The sequence below is a fragment of the Poecile atricapillus genome, chromosome 17, assembly GCF_030490865.1.
Source record: "Poecile atricapillus isolate bPoeAtr1 chromosome 17, bPoeAtr1.hap1, whole genome shotgun sequence".
Taxonomy (NCBI): domain Eukaryota; kingdom Metazoa; phylum Chordata; class Aves; order Passeriformes; family Paridae; genus Poecile; species Poecile atricapillus.
The window spans coordinates 3,804,154-3,829,078 of NC_081265.1; the positions used below are offsets into that span (position 1 = coordinate 3,804,154).

The 24,925-nt window shown below is 43.8% G+C and overlaps 2 protein-coding genes across 2 annotated transcripts in view; one reads left to right on the forward strand and one right to left on the reverse strand.

Annotated features, from left to right (window-relative positions):
• LOC131586022 (sterile alpha motif domain-containing protein 9-like) overlaps positions 1-24,925 on the forward strand; it is a 248,996-nt gene that overhangs the window by 41,678 nt on the left and 182,393 nt on the right. The window lies entirely within an intron of this gene.
• Positions 4,247-24,925, reverse strand: part of RHBDL3 (rhomboid like 3) — a 56,165-nt gene continuing 35,486 nt past the window's right edge. The window contains exons 4-10 of the mRNA XM_058852780.1: positions 23,626-23,784; positions 15,532-15,756; positions 14,704-14,852; positions 10,323-10,435; positions 8,135-8,235; positions 5,582-5,642; positions 4,247-4,861 (exon numbers count right to left, since the gene is read on the reverse strand). Of these exons, the coding sequence (XP_058708763.1) occupies positions 4,590-4,861; positions 5,582-5,642; positions 8,135-8,235; positions 10,323-10,435; positions 14,704-14,852; positions 15,532-15,756; positions 23,626-23,784 (1,080 nt within the window). The 3' untranslated portion in view covers positions 4,247-4,589. The remainder of the gene's footprint in view (positions 4,862-5,581; positions 5,643-8,134; positions 8,236-10,322; positions 10,436-14,703; positions 14,853-15,531; positions 15,757-23,625; positions 23,785-24,925) is intronic.

The following is a 24,925-nucleotide window of genomic DNA, read 5'->3' on the forward strand; positions in this document are numbered from 1 at the left end:
TTTAAATAAGCTTGGTTTTTGTTTTAGGTGCGTTTCTTTTTTACAGAGTTGCAAAATGCACTGCACTCCTTTATAACCAGCTCTTGGCATCAGTGATTAGAGAAGAAATCTTTGAGTTCTACCACACAAAGCACTGCAGAGAAACCACCACTGTAAGGGAGGCAGAAGAGCAGCAATATTCAGAGGTTCTGGCCTGGGCTCTCTAGTCCCAGCTTGCCCCCAGAGGTGGCTGGTGCTGAACTGCCATGTCCCCATTCTCCAGTTCCACTTTGGGCAAAGACAGTGGATGGGTGTTCCAAAGCAATTGGGCTGAGCTTGAATCTTTGTGAACAGGCTTTGAGCTCTTTACTCACTGAAGGATGTGTGAAAGTCCTACCCACCATCCTGTGAGTCTAAATATTGGCAGAGAACAGCAGCTGCCTTGTGAGGTCAGCAGTCAGCTATCATGCCAGTACCAGCTCTGAACACATCAGATTTCATCCTCCATGGCCCAGTTCAAACTGAAAGGGCCCAATCTGATTTAAAACACATGGGCAGTATAATCCAACAGAAGCAGCAAGATGTTGGGATACAGAATCCCTGAGATTTATTTCTAGTAACAATTTCTCTACCTTCCCCCCTCCCTGTTGATAACATACTTCCCACTGCCAAAGGAGCAAATAGTGAAAAAGCACAATATACCACGTAAGTGCTAAGACTCCTCATCAACTGATAGGGAAACAGTGACACACAATGTTGTCTTAAAACACAGTGAAAGTAAATTCATCAGCACTTTTATGAGTGCTACACCTCACTCAGAGATTGTTTCTGGAAACCTCCTCTCCTACAAATGCATGACAACTCTCTCCCTCCTCCTATCTGTGTTACTACCGCTGTGTGTTAAACTAATCTTTACCTGTCTCCAAGCATCTAGGAATAAAAGGTGCGGTTTGCAGTCCCCGTGGACTCTGATCTGCCTGGTTCTCCTCGCCAGGGCTGTCGCAGCCCCTTGTCCCGCCTGTGGCCGGTGCTGCTGCCCGCGGCCGGCAGGTGTCCCTGGCAGCTCCGCATCCAGCGCCGGCTGCTCCGCCTGCCGCACTGCTCCTCATCCTCATGGACCTCTGCTGCAATGAACTCACTGCAAGGGAAATCCACCACACAAACGGCTGCTTTTTTTTCTTTTCTCCCCCAGGTGTTGTGTCCTCACTCAAGGACACAGTGTAAAATAAGCATTTGCTCCACGGGTCTCTGTTCAAACCTGTACATTGGTGACAGTCTTTGCTTTCTGCTCTAGCATTGCACAGTCATAAAGTTCAATAGATTCATGTTTTATCTGACTGATGGAAAATCCTAGCAGTAGCTAAAATAAAACCACAACAAATCACTGAAACCGGTCCCCCAGTGGACGCTCCTTCAGGAGCACACTGCTGACTGTGACAGGTTGGAACCATGAATGAGCAGGATAGAGAATATTCCACCTCCAACGTGAGCCAGCAGCTTCAAGGACATCTGAAGGTAACACAAAAGCCTGGTTGCTGTTAGCTCTGTGGTGCTGCAGCACTGTGGCACTCCTGGGTGTGTTAGAAGATAATATAACTGGAATTCATGATACTCTGTAGAAACATAGCAAGTTTTCACACTGTAATTTTAATGATTAAAAAAATAATTAAAAAACTTTAGCACTTTGTGCTGCTTCTGGCTCCATGAGCTGATTGATTCTTAGCAGACAACAGGCTCTGTGCATAAAATGCTCCATATATGGGGGGAAGATTTCAGCTCTGATGAGCAGGAATGTGAAAGGTTTCATTCCTTCACCTACAATAAATCTAACACTGCCTTAAAATCTGCCTTTCTGATCCCCAGGGTTGTAGACTTGTTCAGGCAGGGTATGGGGACACAGAATGAAGTCAGAAAGATGAACAACAGCTTAAAAGAACAAGTCAGAAGATCAACTTCGGAGCTGTTTTCAACCAGTTCATGTAAACTACACTCATCTATGGAAGAGGGACCAAGGAAGGCTGTCTGCATTACTTGGTTCAGCTCCCTCCCACTCCTGAACTGAGTAAAGACATTTTGGCCATGATCAAGCTGATCAAGAAACTGGTGGCTCTTGAACTTTTATCTTGTTTCACCTCAGAGCACACACTGGCAGGCACAGAAAACTTTACTGGTAAGAAACTCATGGGCAGTAAGTAGCTTCCAGGTGAGAAAACAAAAATTAAAGTCAATTGGAGCACACTGCACTCTGGTAAATTATAGGCAAAATAATCTGGGTTTTTTTGCAATTGAAATTTTCTACCAAAATTTTAAAAGCTTTCCTAAGATTTCAGAACTCCCATTCCTGGTCAACTCTGTTTTGAAGGCATCTGTAATGAGAAAGGCTTAGCAATAGGTGAGGGAAGGAATGTCCTCCTGACTTGTTAACCATGTCAGAACTCTCCTAGCTCCCACTTTCCTTCCTGCCTGCTCCCAGGGGGATCCAGGGCTACAACACTCACTGGGCCAGCACCTGCAATGGTCTGTGGGAACTCTCATGACTGCTGGGATGTGGACCCAAACTGCAGAGGTAAATATGCTCAGGGAACCAATCCCTTCTCCAAAATGATCAGAGCTCTGCCTTTATCCCTTCCTCTTGGTCCTCAATGAGGACCCATGAGCAATGTACTGGCCATGCAGAACAAAAGTGCAATCGCCCTCAGAAATATTATTTCTGTGCACAAAGGTGGCGAAAATTGTTTCTTTTGCAGGTAAGGCTTATTCCAGGCTGCAGAAACACTTAATTTCTCTCTGCTCCTTCTGAGGCAACAGAAGCTTTATGGGTGCATCTGGTGGGAGAGAACTTCATCCCTCAAGCCAGAGTTATTTTTCCATAAGAGGCAAAGAAGGGGGCAGCTGATAAGCACTTGTGGATGTCCCCTCTAGAAAGTCAGACTCCTACTAGCTTGTGGTATCATCTGGCAGCATGGATAGCACAGCTGAGAGAACAAAGCCCACAACACTGAGACATTTTTCTACAGAGCAAGCACAACTGCTATGGTGCCTGTGGGATGTGCAGTGAAAGACTCTGGTGGCTGTGCCTGGGCACCAGCAGGAAATAGAAAAAAGGAAGAGAGTAGCTTGTCTGGAGAGACTCTTATGGCTGCTTTGTCCATCCCATTGAATAGCTGGGTAAAGGGCAGAGGAAAGGAGGGTACCCACATTCCTGGACTGTAATTTGGCAGCTCTCTAAAGTGACAAGCAAAATAAGCACCTTACAGAGAAGAGTACTTATAAGCTCTGCTTGTGCTGCAGATGTCCCCGTGTAGTCCCCAGGCCTGGGCAGGGAACTCTATGAACTGTGTCACAGCCAATTCACAGATTGCCTGAACTGGGCTTGACCAATGCTAAAGAAAAAGGCATCATTGCAACTAATTGTTGTTTGGAGCTCCTGAACATCCACTGCCTCAGTAAGAGGCATTCTCAAAATTTAGAAGTCATATTAAAACCAATTTTATCCATTTCACAATGATCACTGTAGCAAATAACATCCTCTCCACTTCACTGGGAAACCACTGCTACATACAAACTTATTTAACTCCACTGCCTTCAGTGGACTTGGCCCCAAGAGGACTGTATGGCTGTAAAGATTGGATAGTTCCCATCCTGGGCTGCTGGAGGTGATCATGGTCCCACTTTCCTAGTAAGAACCTGCTGGAAGAGTTGAGATTCTTGCTAGGAGCTCACTGCTAGGCCAGGTGATAGGTCAGTGTGGCCAGAAAAAAAGAAAGAAGAAAACAGCACCTGATTGTCATCTGATAAAACCACAAATGAACATTTGCCCTCCTTTTCTTCAACCCTCAAAAAAACCCCCAAAAAACCAAAAAAACAAACAACCTAGCCATGCCCTCTAGCCACAGTAGGCTGGGGAGGAGGGGAATAATTACTTAAAATCAAGTGAAACATGCACAATAGAAGTCACTTCTGGCTAGGTGTTCACAACACTCTAAGATTCCCAATGTTTATAGTGCAATTTCATTTGACCTGTAGTTGAAGTCTCCATCACTTTGTGTGATCAAGTTCTGCCAATTCCTTTGAAAGTTGTGCAAGACAAGTTTCAGCATAGGCTGAAATACCTTAGGAACCATTCAAGTAATTAGACAGTGGCACTGGTATGGCTGAACAGTCAGATGTGTCCAAAGAAACCAGACTCAAGCTGCCTTGCGAGTACCATTTGAGTCTCTAATTAATAAATATCTGCTCTTTTCCCCTTTTAGTGTTCAGTAACATTGAGGAAATTCACTGAACAATTTGCCATAATTCCAGCACTGACCTGGAAAATACAAATATCTCATAGAAAATATTGATGTGTGGTAACAACCCAAGCAGTCAGTGCCCAGGTGCAGGGCAGAAACTGCAGGGCATGGCCAGCCAGAGTTACAGAACCTGCTGGATTTGTGAACAAACTGATCAGCCCACTTTTTCATGAGATCTTTAAGCACCTCCTCCAGCACACTCATGTGTTCAGAAGAATCATCCTCCCCTAAGTTAAATACAAAAATAGATACTCCATCTTCATTCATTTAACACAGCTGACAGATGACTTCTGCTCTCCAGTTTTCTGTCCTATGTTTTCAAGGAGGGGGAGGTAGCTTCAGATCCAACAGACTGTAGGCAAAAATATTCCAGAAGATGGCAAACAAGACAAAAATGACGTAAATAGAAAGGAAGATCCACCATAAAGTCTGATCTTGGAGTCTCTGCTCATAGTTCCTCAGGATGATGACACCAAGGGTGATTCCAACCATCACCCCTCCCAGGTGAGCCATGAAGCTGGGGTGGGGGCACGGGGGGTAAGCGGAGGGGTGGAATCGCAGCCAAACGGCTCTTCCAAATTCAAAGCTCACTGGAACAAAGAACAAAGACTAAATTAATTGTCTAGGTTTATCCTTTCTTAAGTTCATGTTGTGGGCAGCACTGCATCCCTGAGGAGACACAGAGGAAGAAATTGCCTTGTATGGTGAGCACAGGGAAGCTGTGGTTATGTTAGGGCTGTGGCACACAGACATGAGGTCTCTCCAGTGGCTGGAATGTGGTCTGGGTTTGTGAGAGTGTAGATAGGTTGGGAAATATTCACCTCCTGAAATTTATACCAAAACCATAACAAAAATGAGTTAGAATTTGAAGACAGCTGTCTGTGATGAACACAGAGTTTAGTTTCCCTTATTGCGCCCCTCTGGGGATAGGGCTGGAAGAGAATTCATCAGTGTGGGTATAATGCTGCTGCCATCCCAGACAGGATGTGCTCTAGGAAACCCAAGTATTATCATTATGAAAGCATTGCATGTTTGAGATGGCAAAGAGAAGATGTTTAAGTCCCACTCTCTCACAAACACCACAAGCTACAGATGCTGGCTAATGACAAATCCTTGTTTACAAATGCTTGTGTTGAAAGCCAAAATCTGCAGTGGAGAGCAATGTGGTTCCCGCTGCCAGAAGGTCCAGCTGCAAGTTCCTATCAAAACTGCTGCAAAGTCAAAACCCTCTGAATCAGCATGTACTATTATGACAAGGACAAACAAAACAGGACTGGCTGCACGTGTGCCAAGCATTGTGTGGTACTTACTACAGATCAAGGCAACGGCCATGCGCAGCAGTTTGAATTGGCACTTCATTCCTGACCAGTTCTGGAAAAGAGACAAGGAAAACAAAGTAATGCTGCACACAAACCTAAAGGGATATTACATTTAGATCTTGCCACTTGCCTGACAACTTCTCAGTGCATTCAAACCCTACTGTGCTTTTTCAATGCTACTTTCTGTGCCTCAGGCTCCCTGAAATTTTGAAGCTCAGATCTTTGGCAGAGCATAGAGAAAAAATAAAGACTTCAATAAAAGCATATCTAGGAAACAGTGCCATAAGAAAGCCTGGACTTTCTGTCTTCAGGCTTGGTTATTAACCAGTATAGTGGAATAAAAATATCTGAGTGATAATAAGAAATCATAGGAGAAAGATTAAAATTCCTCCTTTTCCACTTGCATAATTTTAAGGCAGGAAAAGAGATCATGTTTCGAGAAACTCAGATGTATGACAACATTGTTATTATTAATTATTATTATTTAGTATTATTATTATGAGATTAAATTAAAATTTGCCTATTGAAGGCAGATTAAGATACCAAGATCATCATGTTTCTTGTGAAAAGCTCCCTATTTGTCACACTGAAGAAATAAAAAGAATGCTTGTAAACTCTTCAGACTATCTCTAATGGCACTTGGGATGGCAAAAATGCAACCTCCACAAAATAAGTAACTGATTTTCTCTCTCCACAGAGAGACCTAACCAGTCAGAAAGTTCTGAGCTCATAATACTGTGCTGCCTCTTCCACTTTTCATTTCCATGTAGCTGCTTTGAATCCCTCCCCTCACTCTTTTCCTTGGGGTGACACGCTTTATTGCTTCCCCTGTTGGTTATTTTATGTATTTAATTCCAATAATATTTATTTTTCCAAGCAGGAATGTTTCCATTTCCTTTGGTTACCAGGAGGCACCAGGGAACAGAAGATTCCAGAGACCCTCCCTACCACAGTCCCTGCTCTCCCCAGCTGTGCCAGACTGAGCTTTGCCAGCAAACAGCCAGCACATCTTTCAGTGTGTGGGAGCATCGCATCCAGATAACAAGTGAGCACAGAGAGACAAGGGGAGGAAAGGAAAACAAAAAAACCCTCCACCAGAACTGGAAAGGCAGCAAAAATAATTTCAGATGAGAAGAGAGGCAGTGGATAATGGAGAAATAAGGATGCTAAGATAGCAATCGCTAAATAGATTTGGCAGAGGCCAGTGAGTAGTGAAATGACAGATCACTTTGTGATGTTCTAAGCCTGGGAAAGTAACTGCTGAAGACTCTCCACACTCCTCTGGAAGAGCCTCTCCCTCTAAAGCAAACCAAAATTTCCTCCAATGTCCCCCTCTATCTCAGTGAATTGTGGTGTTAAAGAATCCTGTGTCTGCATTACCACCCTGAAAGACACAGGAAGTTGTCTCCTGCTTTCCTTGGCACAGTGGCAGGGAACACAAATCACACTGAAAATAACTGTATATAGGGATGCCATTCCCCAGCAGAAACTCTGTGCTGCAGGGGTAGCCCCTCTCCTCCACTCCCAACCTCTCTGCCAGACACTCAGCTATCTAATTTGGACAACAGCCTTAGCTCGTTCATGCTCTGAAAAGCTTGAAGAAGGTGAAGGAGATCAATTCTGCTCAGGATATCTCTCACTTCCCAGGTGTTACAAAGCTGCCTGGAGCATCACTGTGGGTCACAGCTGGAGCCTGCTGACTTTATTGCAGACAAGCATCAAATACAAAGTTTTCTTTTAGGCTTGACTCCAAAACCACCACACACACACATCTTCCAGCATCCATATAAAGATCTTCTGTCTCTACTGCAGCCACCTCACATTATCTTCCCACTCAGACCCAGGGGAGGAGCATTGTCCTCATTTTTATGGTTATTCTGCTCTGATCTTGCTGGTACAGGACAGACATGCCACACACAAATCTTCTATCAGCAAAGCCTTTTTTGCCCGGTGTCAGCTGAGGAGTCCCCCGGGCAGCTGTGCTGGGCTTTGCCACTACCTAGCTGAGGGCTGGGGATGAGCTCCTGTTTCCAGCCTTAGAAGAATGACAGTGCTGGCATTTGCTCACCTTTGTAAAGTATTTCATGAGGGGAAACAGCAAAAAGATGCATCACTAGATCACCCAGAACTCGGTCTGGGTTTTACAAATGGAGATAAGGAATATGCTGTACATAAATGCACCGAATGCTAAATTTCCTTAGATACCCACTACAATTACATAGCATATATGCAGACAGAAACAGGTCTGCCACCTCTGCAGAACCAGTCTGCTTTTCAGACATTTGTCAGCCATTTCATGGAGAGCTGATAGCCTGGAGAACACTGATAAATCTTGGATAACCAACATCTTTAGATTGTCCTGGCAAACTGACAACCATCAGGGTACCAAGCTACCAAGTAATATTTCCATTCCAGGATCACACCACTGAGACAAGACTGGCACAAGCTACGAATGACTAACAGAGGGGTCAGGCCTTACTTCCAGCACCTTTGGGCCACCAGACGTGGCTCACTCTGAGGTCAGATGGTCACTCTGGTACTCACCATCACAATATTGGCCAGGTGAGCGGAGACAAGAGCATACACACCTCCAGAGGAGCCCACCACCGGCGCCCTCATGTCAGCCACTGACACTGCCAGGGACCCTGGGGGAAACAACAAGGCTTTGTGACAATTGCTCACCAAATAAACACACTCTCTCCTACCCTACATCCCTGCTATGGCCTGTTGGTGCTAATTGCTGCAAGCCAAGAATTCAGAAAGAGAAGGAGGGGGAAATTGATTGACTTGTGAAGGCAAGTCAGTCCTGTCAAAACAGCAACTGATTGATTCCTCTGCACCTACTTTAAAAGCAGCCAAGCAAGGCAGAAAAGTGTCTTTAAACTTGTGCTGCAAAAAGGCATTTATTCCCTGATTGAAAGAACAAGGATACAGGAGACAGACAAATGTCTGTGTTTGTTTCCCACCTGAAGATAAAATAGAAGTAGCTCCCATGTTGGCAAGAAAAATATTAGCACAGGGAGAAGGGACAAGGGACTTATAACTTAGCACAGGCCTCTGATCAAAGCACAGCCTATTACCTGTAAAACTTCAAAGTAAAACTAGTCAAAAATAACCTGGATGGAACAAGTAGGCACATGACAGCAAAATGACAGGTCAAGTACATAAAGGCACCACTAATAATACAGCCAGACACAGACATTGCTTCTTCTATCCCAGTTGGAGGCTTGGATCAGCTCAAAGCTCCTTTCATTGCCGGCTTTAAGAAAAATTTAAGCGATAGAGGGAAAGGCAGATTTGCTGTCACAAGGAAGGGATAATGAAGATCTTTGTGATGAGTGGGGATGGGAAAAAGACATATTGGAAAGTCTTGAGAGAGTCTTTGGTAGTACAGAATCTAATGAACTTCTTTACTAATTGCCCAACTGATTCCAGGTCAAGAAAGTGCTGAGCTTCCACCAGCCAACTCTGCTGATAGCTCCCTCCTTCCTTGTATGGCCCTGAGACTTCTCAGCTCTTAAACACTGCCATCAAGGAAAAAGTTAATGAGAAATAAAGGAAGGAGTAATAAGAATTTGCAGTTAAGTCCTCAGACACTGCACTAAATGCCTCGATTTCCAGACTTAATGTGTCTTAGTAAAGCCATATAAATGAGAAAGAACCATAAAAGTTGTGGCCTAACTACACTTTACTGTCTACTCCTGATTATTTAGGAGCTGAGTTATCTTCATATTGCCTCAGCATGAATATACCCATTTCACTCTCTCCTAGCACATGACAAAGAATAAAGCATGTTTCATAACTGGCTAAGATATCAGTGAAGCTCTGGGGTTTGGTAGGTGTATCAGTGTAGAAAAGCTATGTCTGGAAAACTGCAAATTGGGCATCACTTTTGTTAGTGCTTGCTAAAATAACAATCAGGGGACAGTGGAGCTGCTCTGCTAACTCCTTTCTCTGCATTAAATACTGTTGGTGTTTGTACCATGCCTAGTCCTGTGTCCTAGTCCAATTACTCTAGTCCACAGTGTCTCTCCTGGAATGCAGGATTTATTAGTACTCAATGCAGCCCATTCTACAAAGGGTTTATCTGCTTATTATGGAAAAAAAAAAAGTGGATGGAAAAAAACAAACACTATAAATCTTGAACTAAGGCAGTCAGTCATTGTCTGAGTTCCACTGTAAAGCTCTTGGTTGTTTTCACACCCTCCTCCTGTTTTAATTAGATGTTGATCTATTGTCAGCTAACTTGCATCACCTCCAAACTGCTGGAAATTCCAAACATAAATAAAAGCAATTCAGCACAAACTAAAAATCAATCAGACCCCATGGGTTAATGATGAAATTAATTTTCCAGATTTCTGTGCACTGCTCACAATCTACGACCAAATACTTCTTGCTTACTTAGGCTGTAGAAAGGTGACAGACAGGACAAATGCACAAAGAACTGGCACAGGACCAGCATGACTGCACATTCAGGAAGATCATCTAAATCTAAGCTATTTTAAAATAACAGGTAGTTGGTGCATTTTTAGCAGGTCTCCTAAACACAGACTCTATGGCTACATAGAAATAGATGTCAAGTTGTACCATATTTTCTATGTCCAGCCTCACAAAGGATTTCAATGCATGAATCAGTGAATGCTCCTCTCCACAAAACATGTCTCCAACTCAAAAGCCAGCACAGACCATTTTCACTGCTTCTCCATCAGGGCCATGCAGAGGTGTCACTTACCTGCCACAACTCCTGCAACGTACACAAAACTGATCCTCGCAGCTCCGTGCACCATTTCCAGAGGAACCCCAACCAAGAGCTGAAGAACAACATTGAGCCCAAGGTGTTCTATCCTGCAGCAAGGAAAAACAACAGTTGTCCTCTTTTCCAACTCTTCATCTTCTTTCTCTACCACTGAGACACAGATACCTTAGAAAGAAAATCAAATAGCACCCAATTCACATAAGTAGACTAACGTTGGGAAAAACAGTGATTCCAGAAAAAATCAGACCCAAAGTTGCAATGTTTCTTCCCTCCTTGCTGCTTTTATCTTTTTTGTATCCACCCAGGTCCTTTCAGCCAAAGACCTTGTACAATGTTTGGTTCTTAGTTGAACATTTTTTTCTTTTCTCTTTGCTTGAGGAAGTTAAATGACTTGTCAAAAAAAAAAACCCAAAAAACCGCATTGAGATGGCAGCAGAGCCTGGAACAGAAGTCAGAAATTTGATCTGCTCCTCTCTTCTTCCCTCCTAATGATTCCAGTTTTCCCTGCACACATCACATTGCCATGATGGGGAGTGGTTGTTAGGAATGAGGTGCGTGTAGAAGTCCCAAGAGAGCTGCCATTTCCTGATGCTGTAATGCTGCTTTACAGTATGGGCTGTCTGACCCTCACCCTTTTCTGCTGTGCCTACTTCAGTGGTCAGAATGGGAAGCAGAGGGCATTTTGATCTCTGTTCAGATGCCTGGGTGTACTCACTGATGCTCTCTCTTCACCCACCGTGGTTCCCATTACAGTCAATAGTAAAACTCCCATTGAACACACAGGAAAAGGCTGGGCTGAGAGAACTCTTGCAGAAAGCCCCACTATCACACTGTGCAGGACCACTTGCAGCCTGCAGGCAGAGTGTGACAGCTCAGATGTGCATATTGGGTAAAGACTCCAGTGCAGCAGATTTCCCCTGAGCTGAATCAATAGCTTCAAAATAAGTTCTCTGTTGCTTTAATCAATACTACTTAACAAACCTGTCCTGCCACTTTTCAAAGCTCTATACAGATCTGTAGGATCTTCCAGTGAGGTAATAACAGCACCAGGCCCTGAACAGGGTCCTCAACAGTCTGCTGATGTCTGAGATTTACCCTGGGCTCACAAGACCGTGACCTCACTGAATGGTGACATCCCACTGGAACCTTTCTGTACGAAGAGAACCTGGTTAGGAAAATGATGGATCTAAATGACCCAGTGGCACCCTTAACACAGAAGGCCAGCATCTTTTGGGGAAAAGGGAGCAAAGTACCCAAAACCTTGAAAATATACATCCCATTTTATACAAGAAAAGGGTTGCTCACAGGCAGACACTAGCAAACTTTGGTTTACGTTACATGCATTTCCACTGTTTTGATCTTTTTCACGTTACCATAGCAATTTCCCATATACAGCAGAGGAAAACACTGGTGGAGAGATGCAGTAATGATAGAACAGTCTCATAAATGAGAATTTAAAGTTGGACTGCAAAGAACTGTTAGAGATGATACTGCAGAAAACAGTCCTCTCCTGATATCTTAATAAGTTTGCTTCCATATAATTTCTCTCCAAAGACGAATTTCCCTCCTGCACAATACACTCAGCAATTTTTTATCACGGGAAACTGCTGCATGCAATTGAGTTCTTTTATTACCTTCCTCAAGCCCTTTGAAGCCACTGGGCATGGTCAGCACTTGCCCTGATCCCACATGCTCACAGAATGCACGGAATTAAATTAGGAACAACCAGCAAAGGTCAAACTGAGATCACTGAGATGAGTCAAAACATCCAAGTGCCCTTTCACAGAGAGGAGGGAAGAAGCTTTGGCTGGCACAGAGTCAACATCATGAGGTGGCACCTGACATTTTCACACAAAGCACTGGCTCTTATTTTTTAAAGGAAGCTTTTGTAAGAGCTCAGCAAAGTTTATCCTGGACTCTGAAGTGACTGCTCTGATTCACAGCTGTTCTTAAAAGACTTCCCAGGAGCAATCCCATTCACTTCTCTTCCCCATCATTCTAAGAGCTTTGAAGGCACCAGAGTCAATAAGAACCCATAAAATATAATTACCCTTTGCCAGTGCTGAATGTGTCATTCTTGAAATGACAATTTCATTGATTTATTAAGGACTTTCTCCTTCCCTGGGATAAAATAAATGGGACTGAGCATCAATGCAAGTCATTAGTTATGGCAGTGATACAAATGTGTGGGCTTCAGATATCAATGTCTGCTTTCCATGAAAACAGAAGGGCAGAATTTACAACTTTGCCTTTTCAGCCCTTGACAAAGCTCCCTCCATCAGAACCAACACACAATTCCATACATTTTTGGAATCTTTCTAGAGGCACTGTCAGCCAAGCCTTAGCAACTGCTGCCGTCTCAAACACCTTCTGGCTGCCACTTGCTCTTCAAAAAAAGACAGAGTGCACTAAATTAAGGAGCAGTCCACATTACCATTTAAAAGTCTCAGCTGGAAGCAGGATAACAATAGACCCATGGCATTGTGTTATCCTCACATTTTCAAATGAGAGGAGAATGATGGGCATTCATTAAAAAACATTATTACCTTTCCAAGATTTATCTGTTTTCTTCACAAGAAAGGAGCTTAACACAGAGAAGTTAGAAATAAAAGAACATTTAGCGTAACTCCAGATACTGAAGATAAATCACAAGGTTTATTGCTCCAGTGGGACTCTCCATTGTTTTAAAGGCTGTGTAGCTAAAGGACTTGGAATCCATCATGATGAGTCCCCTGCTTTCCACCTTCCATTGTTCCACTCTGAGCCAGCCAGAGATGAAATAAACCTGAGGGATTTTTTTGGCCAGTGAGTGTGAAGAATGCCAGAGAACTGCCTGCTACAAGGGTGACCTGGCCCAGGTTAGGAAAGTATGCCACAGAAAGGCATTTAATGCTGGGAAAGCTGTCCTTGTGCAGGTGTTTCTCCTCCAATGGATCCAAAAGCAATCTGTAGCCATAGAAGTGATGGTAAAACATCACCGTCAAAGGAAAGCCCAAATACAAATTAACTAACATTAGTTAAAATTGTTTATTTCTTTTACAAGCCCAGTTTCCCCCTATTTTCAGTGACAGAAATTTCCACTTCTCATTTTATGTGACCAGCCTCATAGCAGTCCCCACGAGCAGGATGAAATCAGTGTAATATGGGCTCTTTGGAGAGATTCAACAGGCAGAGGACAGATTTTGCCACATTCAGAAGTTTATTCTAAAAACTTTTCCCTACTCTTTCCTTGGGAAGAATCTGTTTTTATCCATGGATCTGGGGCACATCTTGTGCTCCAGGGCAATCATACACCAAGGAAGTTATTCCTTGGCAGGGACGAGAGAGCAGCATGTCTTCCATCAGAGACATGGAAAAAGGCAAAGATCAACTTGATCTTTCTGGCCTTTCATAGAAGAACATTGACTGATGGAAATATAGGCTTTCTGTTTAAGAACAAAGGGTCCTTTTGCAGTTTTAAACTCTGCACTGCTGCTAAAAGGCTTGTTGCTGTCATTTTTCAATGACAGAACTAAAGAAAATTGCAATTATCTGCCAGGAATGTGTGAAGATAATGATCTGAGAAACTGCTCAGAGGGGGTAGAATGTTTTGTACAGGGATGAACCTTCCAGTGACACTTACTCATCACCATGGCATCACAAACATCACACAATTAAATCTATTTGAATTTTGTGAGGACTGGCACAGCTGAGAAGAACAGAGGTAGAATCTCCACATCTTGTATATTCTTCCCAAGTCTGCTAAATACCTCCCATGGGATGAAAGAGGATTAATTTTACTGTGCACTTTCATTTTGCATGAGATGGACCAGCCTCTGTCTATCTGGTCACTTAGAGATTGTCAACTCTTCAGGAACATTGGTGTTTGCCCAGTGTGTACAAAATAGGAATTCAGGCTTGATACAACCTTCTAGGCATTATCTCAGTCCCTACAGAAGGGAACATTCCCTACAGAACATTACTGAGTGATGACATGTTCCAGGCACAGGGAATTTAACTGATTTTTCCAACACCCTGTAGTTTTTAAACACCAGTCCAGCATCTTTGCAGACTTGTTCTACCACCTGCGCAGCTCCTTTACTGGAACACTGGGCTTTGACCTGGTTTTAGGAAGTACACAGTAAGAAAAAAGTGTGGCCTCAACACTGCTGGGGAGAAGAGCAGCATCTGTTAAATTTCTTTTGTTGCCTTGACCCTTCAGAGGGCTGTAAAAGTTTGCACCTCATTGCCCAACACTCCACAACATCTTCAGATTTTTACACACAATTTATAATTGAATTTTAAAAATTTAATTCTGAGCTGATTCTATCACTTCCTCATTCTCTCTGGGGAACCTGAACTGTTTGTAAGTACTCACCCTGCATGCATGAATATGTAGGTTAGATACCTCCAAGCCTGGGCCCGAAGCTGGGGATGGTACAGCAATGCATTCTTCAGGTACAAAGGGTGGCTGACTTGCAGCACAAATCTGTCTAAGACCACTCCATTGTAAAGAAAAAAGGCAACCTAGAAGAGCAGAGATATTAATTGGTTAGAAAATGCCTTTTCTCACCAAAAAGTACTTTTTAGCTCAAAATAACAGAGAAAAAAAGTAATATATACAAAAACTTTTCTCCCATTTGACAGCTTCACACAGCATGAAAATTCCATTTTGAGGAACCTGCAATACATTGATATAACTGTATTTGTGGTCTTCTGTAACACACCAGCCCCTGAGTCAGAGGAACCTGCCCCCAGACAGCACCCTACTATCAGAGTCATATCCTACTCTGTACTTACTTGAGCACACTGCTCAGCAAATGTACAAAGATCTCATTTGGACAACACATGGGCAGGTCAGAGTATTTAACCCAGAGGTTCTCCTCCTTTTTCTCTCCTCTCACAGAACAGAGCTAGATGTATAGAAACTTCTAATTCCATTGACTTATCCATTTTTCTAGAGCTGTCCTGTTTTCACTCCCTAAGCAGTTTTGCTCTAGTTTCCCAAACTGGGTAGTCCCATATACAAATTGTTCCAATGAGAGGATCACAGTCTCCACTTAAACACACCCCAACAGGCAACCAAAAATGGCCACCAGCTTCACGTCTGCCCTTGTCCAGGTCTGAACAAGTCCCCCTCTAACCCTTGATTGTGTCCCAGCAGAGCCTTTGGCAGTGTGGGGAGGTTCCCAGGGAGGGTACTGACCTCTACAATAGTGATGGTGATCATGAACCAGGGCGGGGGGCAGCAGGTGTAGCTATCGTAGTACCACTTGCGGTCAATCTCCCGCGGGAGGGTCTCGTACGCCACGTGCCGGATCAGCCTCTGCGAGAGGCTCAGCCCCGTCTCCTCCAGCAGGGCCTTGCTGCACAGCCTCCTGTTCCCCTGCAGGATGGCTTGGCGGAAACTGTTGGACCTTTTGTTGCTCATCTGGGTAAAAGGGAACGTAAGAAACTATGAGTACAAAGCAAGGCCTGGCACAATCATCAGGGAGAATAGTGCCAGTTTGGCAGCACCAGATCCAGGAAGGCAGGAAAGCCACCACCAGGCTGAGCTTTAGGAAGCAAGTCTCGGGACAATGACAGAGTGACTTACTTGGGGTTTTAAGGAAAATCAGTAACACTATCTGCCATTATGATGCCAATAAATGAGGTCAGGATAGAACCCTGGCAAGGCAGAGCAGAGGCTGCTGATGCACCTGGCTGAGCTCTATGGCCCATTCTCCAGCCTTCCATGAACTGTCCTCAGCATCAGTTATCACAATCCATATTTCTGTGTCCTCCTTCCCTCTGCTCCCCCTGCTCTATCACATTTCCCTGCAGTCTTGGGGCAGAAAATTTCTCATATGTAGCAGCAGGTACTTTCATGGCATATCTAACTCTTGTGGCAGGAGTTAGCTCCAGGCAAAGAAAATTATCTCTTTGTGTAAAACAAAACTGCCTGAGCAACAGCAACAAACAACAAATTAATCGGCTGTACAGGCTGTCTTAGCTCCCATAAGCTTGCAAGTCTCTACAAGACTTCTTTCATAAGTTATCCTCAGAGGGGGCAGGTTCTGAGATGGCACAGGCACAGCTAATTTGTATATGCATTATCACCTTACCTGCATAGATTTAGCTGTCTATCTTTTTAAGCATACACTTTCCCAGTTTGGATGCATAATTAAAGCAATTGCATTTGCAAATTAGGCAGATGGAATCTTCTGCTTAGCCTGCTGGGGGCGGGGGAACAAACCAGGTCTGAAAGAGCTTGCTCCAAGATTTGTGTAATTGTTAATTAGTCCTGATGTCAAACAAACCTGCTGCATTAGAGCCACTGTCTGAACTGTACTGGCTGAATCTTTGGCAGGGAGCTCCAAAGGCTCACTGTGTACACAGGCTGCTGCAGGGGGACTTTCTACTGTGATAGGCAGCAAAGCAAACACAACAGCCTGGTCCTTCTTCTGATAAAACTGCTAACTGCTCTCAAACCACCAGCACCTCCAGCCTCCCAGAGCAAAGCAAGAGATGACACTCAACAGCACTGGCTTCCAGTTGTCTTGGATCATGCTGGTTTCAGCTGATATCCCAAAGCCAGCAAAGCCCAGAGCTTGTGCTTCCAGTGCCCAGGCAGTCAGGGAATTGCTCCAAGCTGGACCAAGCTGCTTAAACACAGTAATCACTGCAGGGAGTCACCTCCTGTTAATCACTGGAGGAAGGCAAGGGGCCATCTGAGGTGATGGCACTGCTACCCACTCTGCCCATCCCTCCTTAGCCTTTGTTTGTAGCCTGCACCTCCAACACAGACAAGCACTGACCGTCAGTTGATGTTCTTGTATTTTTTTAACCTGGGGAAAAATTTATTGTTATTGTTCTCTTTGAGTTGTTTCAGTGAGATGTTTTTCCCTAACAACTCTCTCCATTTTCATATTTCTCCTTTGCTCTCTCTTTCCTTTGCTCATTCAGAAAACACTTGTAAAAGAACATTTATTGGAAAAAAGCACAGAAAAACAGAGAAGAAAAAAAATGTCCACAAGGTCTCTCTATCAGTCTTCTCAACTGTATCATCCAAAAACCTGTATCTAAAACTAGGGAAGACAACAGGGAAAAAACTGTTATGGGCTTCTATTGCATTAAGAAAGCCTGTTCATACTGAAACAGAATATTTTCATATAGAAACATCCAACAGGTACAAGGCTTAGCATGTGAGATGCCTTTTGGTAGGCAAGAGATGTGCCTCTCTTTCAAAGATACTTCTAGCCACCTAGTAACCTCGCTGTGTCCAAAGAAGAAAGCTTCACTCCAGGTTAGTTCACAACAGCCTTTCAGAGATGTTCTGCATGTGCTCCCTCAAAAAGTTCACTTTTCTCTCTGGCTTTGCCCCTCTTATGGGCAAGAATAAATTCAGACTGAAACTATAAACTTGCCTGAAGACACCAGACAGTTGACTGGAGCTGCTGATCTGCTTATTCCAATTATAGTGATAAATGGGATTTCCTGCCTACCACAAAACAGTGCTACAGCACTTCAGTGGAAAATATAATCATTTCCAGAGTCAAGGAAAATCATCATTTCAGTTCAGTATCAAGAAGTGCTGGCCACCCTCAGCAGATGATCACCTCATCAGCGCAGAGACTGCCGAGGGAGATGGGCAGGAAACGCCAAAGGCTGCTGATGTCCATGGTTAGGCTCAAAGATTTCTTTGCATCTGTTGAGCAGAGGATCCTAACAGAGGCACCCCTGAACTCATCTGTTACTGCAGAGTATGACACAAGGAACTGGCTCAGTTCAATCACCTGAACTCAGCACAGCCCCATCAGTCCAGTGTCCTCTCTACAATAACGCTTGTGCTGCCCATGGAGCCCAGAAAACAGCCAGGGCACTGAAAATTCATCACCATGACATTTGGGAAGGTGTTCCTCAACATACTAACAATAAAACAGAAGGGAAAGGTCTTCTTAGATTTAAGAGCAAAATATTGCAGGATCACTGTAAGTCATACCTCAGATGACCAAAGCCTCCACTGGCTCTCCTAAGGAGGTGGAAAATTGGACTACTGTTCAACAGAAAGCTCTGCCTTCCTTCTTCCAGAGAGGAAAATAAATCACAGGACCTTTGACACCCCACACAGAAGCTAACATGGAAGAGACATGAAAATATTTGCCAGATCTTCTTTAGAGCAAAGAACATGGAAAGAAGATCCAAGTTCCCTCTACATGCTGCAGTCTTGGCATAGTTTTTACACCCTGATGAGGCACGAACACAGTGTCAGAAGTGTGTCAGATGTGCTGAAAAGCCCCCACAATCCCACAAGTTGTGGATGAGTGGATGTACTGAGCCCTTGTTAACATCAGGCCTCTCAGGAAGGAGACATCCTGCTGGTCCCCACCTGCATGCATTGCCTGTGGCACCAAGCAGGAGATGATCTCCAAAGAGTCAGCACAGCTGACTGCCAGGGCTCAAGCAAACACAGCAGTCCTGGCCCTACTTACGTGACCCCACAGGCCTTTGGATCAAGCAAAGATGGGCATGAGGAGAGACAGAGGATTAAGTTGCTATTGCTGTTCTCACAAATTTTGATGAGAAATCTGTTTTGCTCTTCAGACTGACTTTGGAAGACTCAAATCTTCCCAAACAGAGTCTCGCATATGGTCACAATTTGCTGACTTGATTTTGGAATTACATAATATTGGTATTTATGAGCCAAGTATTTAATCATCAGCTGAATGAACACTAGGCCATTGTTGGCCTGCACATTATCATGGCTCCAGGAGCCCAGCGCAGCCCATCCCGCTGCTTTTAATGCAATCAATCTAGGACTTCTTTAATGAGCATGATATTAAAGCTGCAAGCAGATGGGTAGAGCAAACAGTATGTGGAGAGAGAAGGTAGCAGTGGGGAACAACACATTCCCTTCGTCCTTCCTGCCTGCAAAATGGTATTATGCAGAGAGAAATAAATTTCCCTTGAAGAAGAGCCAAGCTGAGCTTGACTGGTACACAGGTGCTGCCACCTCTGCCCTTTGGTATCACCCTACCAAAACAAATCAAGGCTTAGTGCTACAGCTCTGCTCAAGGGCTGGTTTTGAAACCTCTGTGCAAAAGGAAATTTTTTCCCTGAATCTGAACCTGTCTGCAACACTGAAAATGTCAACATTTAGGATGAGTCCTTACTGTCAAGAGTAGCATAATAGTGACAAACTTTGATGAAGTACAAAGCCCTGCTTTTCTTTAGCCCACATGGCACTTTAAAATTACTCTGGGATAACCTGCAACTTGCAAAGGAAGTTGTCCATTCCCACTGGCACACCATTTTCTCTGTGTTCCTTGGATATCTGTAGTACCGTGGCTACCTCAGATAACCGATAGCCAAGTCATGTAGTATTTCCCCCATCTCCAAATTCAGGGCTTGTGTGGGGCACAGTACCCTTATTATGGTTTTACTCAGCCTCACTCAGAAGATTTTGAAAAAACATGGGTTTCTGCCCATTACATATTGGCATCTTCGAGACTGGTCCCAAGCTATTTTTAAACACATGCAGCTCTGTGACAGGCAATGCATTCAGCTCTCCAGCTCTGATCCTTCAAGACACAGAACACTAAATCTGAAGTTAACACAAGCTTTTTAAAAGCCTCTGCCAGCTCCAGTTTTATAACCCACTTTACTTACAAATGCAACCTCTCCAATCAATTTTGCTTTCAAGATTCACATTTATTTCCTTTCCTCTGCCCACACTTCTACAAAATGCTAATGTGGGTAGAGACAGCTTTTCCCAAAATGCATATCTCAGCATTAAGTTCATCTGTCACAGATGTTCACATCCTCTGAGCCAACCTGGTAGCACTTTCCCAAACAGTATCAAAGGGAAAAAAACCTGAATACCAAATACCAACATTCTGATCTCGTTTGACCGAGCAGTGGTTTACTCTAGGGATTCAAAGAAAGAGGCAGGAGAGAAAAAAAACTATTTCTGCTCAAGGTTTTGCTCAATTCCTATTAAATGTGCCAGGCTTAGGCCTTCCAGCACTTCCAAAAGGTAAAACACTTTGAAATTTCAAGGTTACTTGAAAGAACATTGCTTGCAGGACAAGACTAACATTGTGGTTAAAATAACATTGTTACACAGTGCTTCAAAATTGTGTGTTGTTCACATTAAAAATGAGGTAGAATTAGCCTGTCCCTAGAAGCCAGCAAGGCCAGGGAAAGCAAAGAAAGTGGTGATTCTTCATCTGGAAAATAAAAGATGTGCATTTAATTAGTTAATATATTTTGTTCATTGCTGAGATGCTACATCAGCTTCAAGTTGCTACAAAGCCACAGCTAAACATTTCTGTTGGAAGCAGCAGTGGTTTTTTTTTCCCAAGTCACATCAACTTTGTCTTAGAGCTTACTACTTTCTACAAGCTCTATTACAGTCCACAGGATATTATATGAAGTAATCCAGGACTGCAAACATATACTGCTGCTCAGCAAGAATCCCAGAAAATGACATCTCAAGTATAATTACCTCCCGGCTTGTCTCTTCTCTAAAAGTAGCAAAGTTAGTTAAACACCTTTGCTCATTATCTCTTCCTGTGGCCCATGCTACTCATAGCCAGAATTTTCTCAGTGCATCTCTTTCCACAATGCTGCAAAGCAACCAGACAGCAGAGATGCACGAGATGTCTCCAACTGTACAGGAAACACTTTTGTTACTCTGCACTGTCTCAGACACAGCATAAGAAACCCCCGTCTGAAACTGCTTTCTGCCGTTACTACAAACCACAGTGCAGAAACAGAAATGGCTATGATTGCAGCATTGTGTGTTATAACTACATGAGCTGCATTTAATACACACAGAGGAGAAGTACTTTACAATGAGTTACCTATCTTATCTTTTTAAGCCTTTTCTGGTTGTAGATCACACCAGGAGTTTTCAACTTCCCCGAATTTATTAATTTTTCAATTTATTTCCTGAGTGCTTTCTGAGGTCTAGTTCATATTTTAAGACTTACAATTTCATAAATTTAAGTTGCTTTGCTGAGTTGAGAGCAGACATAAGTATGGATGTTATTATTAAGGTGAGAAGTCCTGTAATTACATTTTTGATGTATCTAGAAGTCCAAAAAACAGACTGGATATCAGAGGACAACATAGCTTTGCTCAATAGCAGTCCTTTAGCTGGACATCACAGTGTCTGAGAGAGCAGGCAGAGTTCTTGGTGCTCATAATGATGCTGGAGAAAAGGAAAACCATACATAAAGAGAGCCATGCTTGTAAAGCTCCTGGTTTAGTAAAAGGTCAGCCTGCCCATCCCCACACCCAGCACCATCATTTTTGGCAGCAGGTCAGTTCTTGCTAAGCTACTGAAACAGACAAATTAACCTGAGCATAAAGCAGAGAGGGCTAATGATCATCAGGCACAAACACGCACTTAAACACCGCCACACCGAGGATTGCCAGCTAGGAGGTGAAGGAAATCCCTAATTTCACAGTGATTCTGTATCAACTGTGTTTCTTTCCATCAAGAAGTTCAAAATAAAGTTCAGAAGGTAGGGAAAAGAGAAGGAGCCCTAAAAAAGGTTTGGATGCTGTCTATCAATAGAAGCTAGAGGAAAAGTGAGGAGAGATGTCATTTTTAAGTAGTTTAATGTTTTGGCATTTGCATTGCCTATTGATTAGAAAATGCAAAAAATGCAGACAAGGATAGAGGGGCTGATGACAGGAAAATCAATGGCTTCTTTATAGGAGTCATTCAATAGTACTGAAGGAAATTTGCCGTTTTGCAGAAACCACATCAGCTGGGTGTGAGCTGGCACAGCCTCCTATTCCCAAAGGAGGAGAATGTCCAAGCATTTCACCTCCCACCTACCTCTCATTAGCTTGTGCTGCTCCTGAGCCCTGTGGAGTGAGGAGAGAGGAAAAAGCCCAGTTCTATTCCTGAGCCTGTTGCCAATGTGTTGGCTGGCCCTAGGCCATCATTTCTGCAAAAGAAATTTGATGATGCCTCTTCCTGCTACCTAAGTGTTGTGCAGCCCAATTAGTGAATGCTTGCACGGTACTTTGAATATCCCCAACTGTGGAACAAGCAGCTGTTACTATAAATACTCTGCTGAGCACTGAAGACCACACTGTTTGTTATGCTGGAGCAGAGGAAAACCTCACACTGTGTGAGCTTTTTAAGAGTTGCTGCATTTATTTTGCTGTGTATCTAGACACAGGCAAGGGGCTTACAAGACAGCCCAGTTAGATACAGAAGGTTTATGTCATTCCAACAAAGTAACTTCACCTTGACACTGCCCACAGCCTGATAGAGGTCATGACCTAGGTCCTTGACAGCTAGGCCATGTTATCATACTTTTCTAATTAATGTAAAAATAGGACATATGCAAGACATTTTCTTTCTAAACCAAGAACACATGCATGAGTGACCATGACAAATGAAGGGATCAAATCCCCACGTTGTCTGAAGAACACACTGCAAATTACTGTACTCTGCATCAAGGACACATCCAGCTTTCCAGAGAAACCTCAGAGATGTCACCAACTTCCATTCCTCTTTGACTTTGTCACCCAGGCTTATATTAACATTGCACTAAATCTGCTGGGATTCAGGTGTTCAATGACAGAGCAAGAACAAGGCAAAGCCCCTGAATGGCCAGTGTCCAAGATACCTTGCAAACAACATTTCTAAGCCATCCTGGGCACCTGACAACACATGTCTACAATTGTGTTGACTCAACAAACTGCCTTGACAAGAAACAGAGCAATCCCTTCACTAATTGACTCATTAGTAGAGATAGAGAAGCATCAAGATCATGACTCATGCACTCTAAGACACCTCACCTGGGATAAAATGAACATGACCTAGAAACACTTTATCCTTGTTGCTGTTGATGCCTACAGCAGTGCAATACAACCCCACCTAGCACGTCAACACAACATTATGTATTTTTGTCTGGAAGTGGTGAAATCTCTAGATAAAACAGGAGACATCCAGACTGACAGACCTTTGCTTGCAAACAAGTGGCTCATTACAGCAGCTAGCAACTGATACTGAGAGCAAAAACCTCAAAACTAGCAGCAGCCATTGCTTCATGATCTTACTACAGCTCCCACAGTTCATTCCCATGCAAATTTGTTTCCCTGGAAAAATCAGAAGCAATTTGACTCCTGCTGAAGCATTCGGTCACCACTGAATGCTTCAGCAAGTCCATGCAGAATGTGATGCAGCAAACACTGGTGTTAATAAAGGGAGGGAAAGAGACAGACACTGTCCCTCAACAGCCCACGTTTTAAGCAGGGCCAAGGACTGACAGACCCTGCCAGCTAGAGCACTCACCAGGTTGACGAAGTCCTGGTAGCAGATCCTCCCCTCAGAGTTGCTGTCTGCCAGGGCTAGCAGGACCTCCAGCTTGTGGGGGTCCAGCTCCGAGCCGTGTCTCTGGAGAAGGGAGCGAAACTTCTCAGTGCTGATGTAGCCAGTGTTGTCAGGATCAAACTGGGACAGGAGGGGAGAGTGCCATAATTAACAATCCCATGTTACACACAACTCTGTCCTCCTATGCATTTATCACCCACTGCAGACCCACAGGGACCCAGAGGCTGTTCTAGGCTTTGGTGACACTGCCCTGCAATCATCCAGGAACTGGAAAGTACCCTGCTGTAGAGAGGAGTGAGTCCAGGCACCACCATCCCATCTCCACCCAAGCTTCACCTACGTCAGCTCCCTTCACCTTCCTTCCCTCTGCATCATCATTTCTCTTGTCTAATTTTTATGTCTCTTTCTATCTGGAACATCATGAAAAACAGAGATGCAGTTTGTGAGATAAAATGCACTGAAGAGTTTTACTCCTCTGTTTCCTAATACAATATGCTATCCCTCCTCAAGCCCTTTCCATGCTCAGTGTTTCTGACAGTCACCTTTCCAGATCGTCTCTACAGATGCCTTCACTCTGTTAAGTACTTTCACTACTGAAGAGCTATTTTAAGACAGTTGGGAAAGAAAATCTTTGGACAGGGAGCAAAGCAGATGAACACCATGTCAAACTAGAAGTGACAAGGCAGCCACATGCCATTTTGAGAATACAAACCAGAGTCATTAGAAGAAAAGTCCCAGGTGAGACCTGGAGTGAATCCCACTGACCAAAAACATCACTGTTTTCCCTGAGCCTAAGTGGCTAATCTAGAAACGCCACTGATTAAAAAAGACATCTTTACAAGGCTGTCCAAACTTGTGACTGTTCCAGTGGCCTCTAGGGCACTCTGTGAGGGGCTGCCAGCTCACAGGGCGCAGCCTCAGCCCTGACAAAGCCAGTGCTGGCACCATGCCGAGCATGTTTCTGATGTGCTTGGAAAACTAGTGGCTGCAAGCTGCCAGACCAGCCTGCACTAGCCCTGGTGCAGTCTGATCTCTACCAGTTCTCTGTTGCTGGGAGATTTTGCCTTTGATTTCCCAAACTTGGCTGTGAGGACCCTGGTGCTCACTGGCCTCTTTTTGTAGATAATGATATCAAGCTTGTTGGCTGGATTGAATGGCTGTCAAGGAGCAGGGTGGTCAGGAGGGAGTCTTTTCATGGAAACATTTGGGACATAATAGGGCCTTGGCAGAGCCATAAAGGTCCTGACAATCCTCAGTCTTT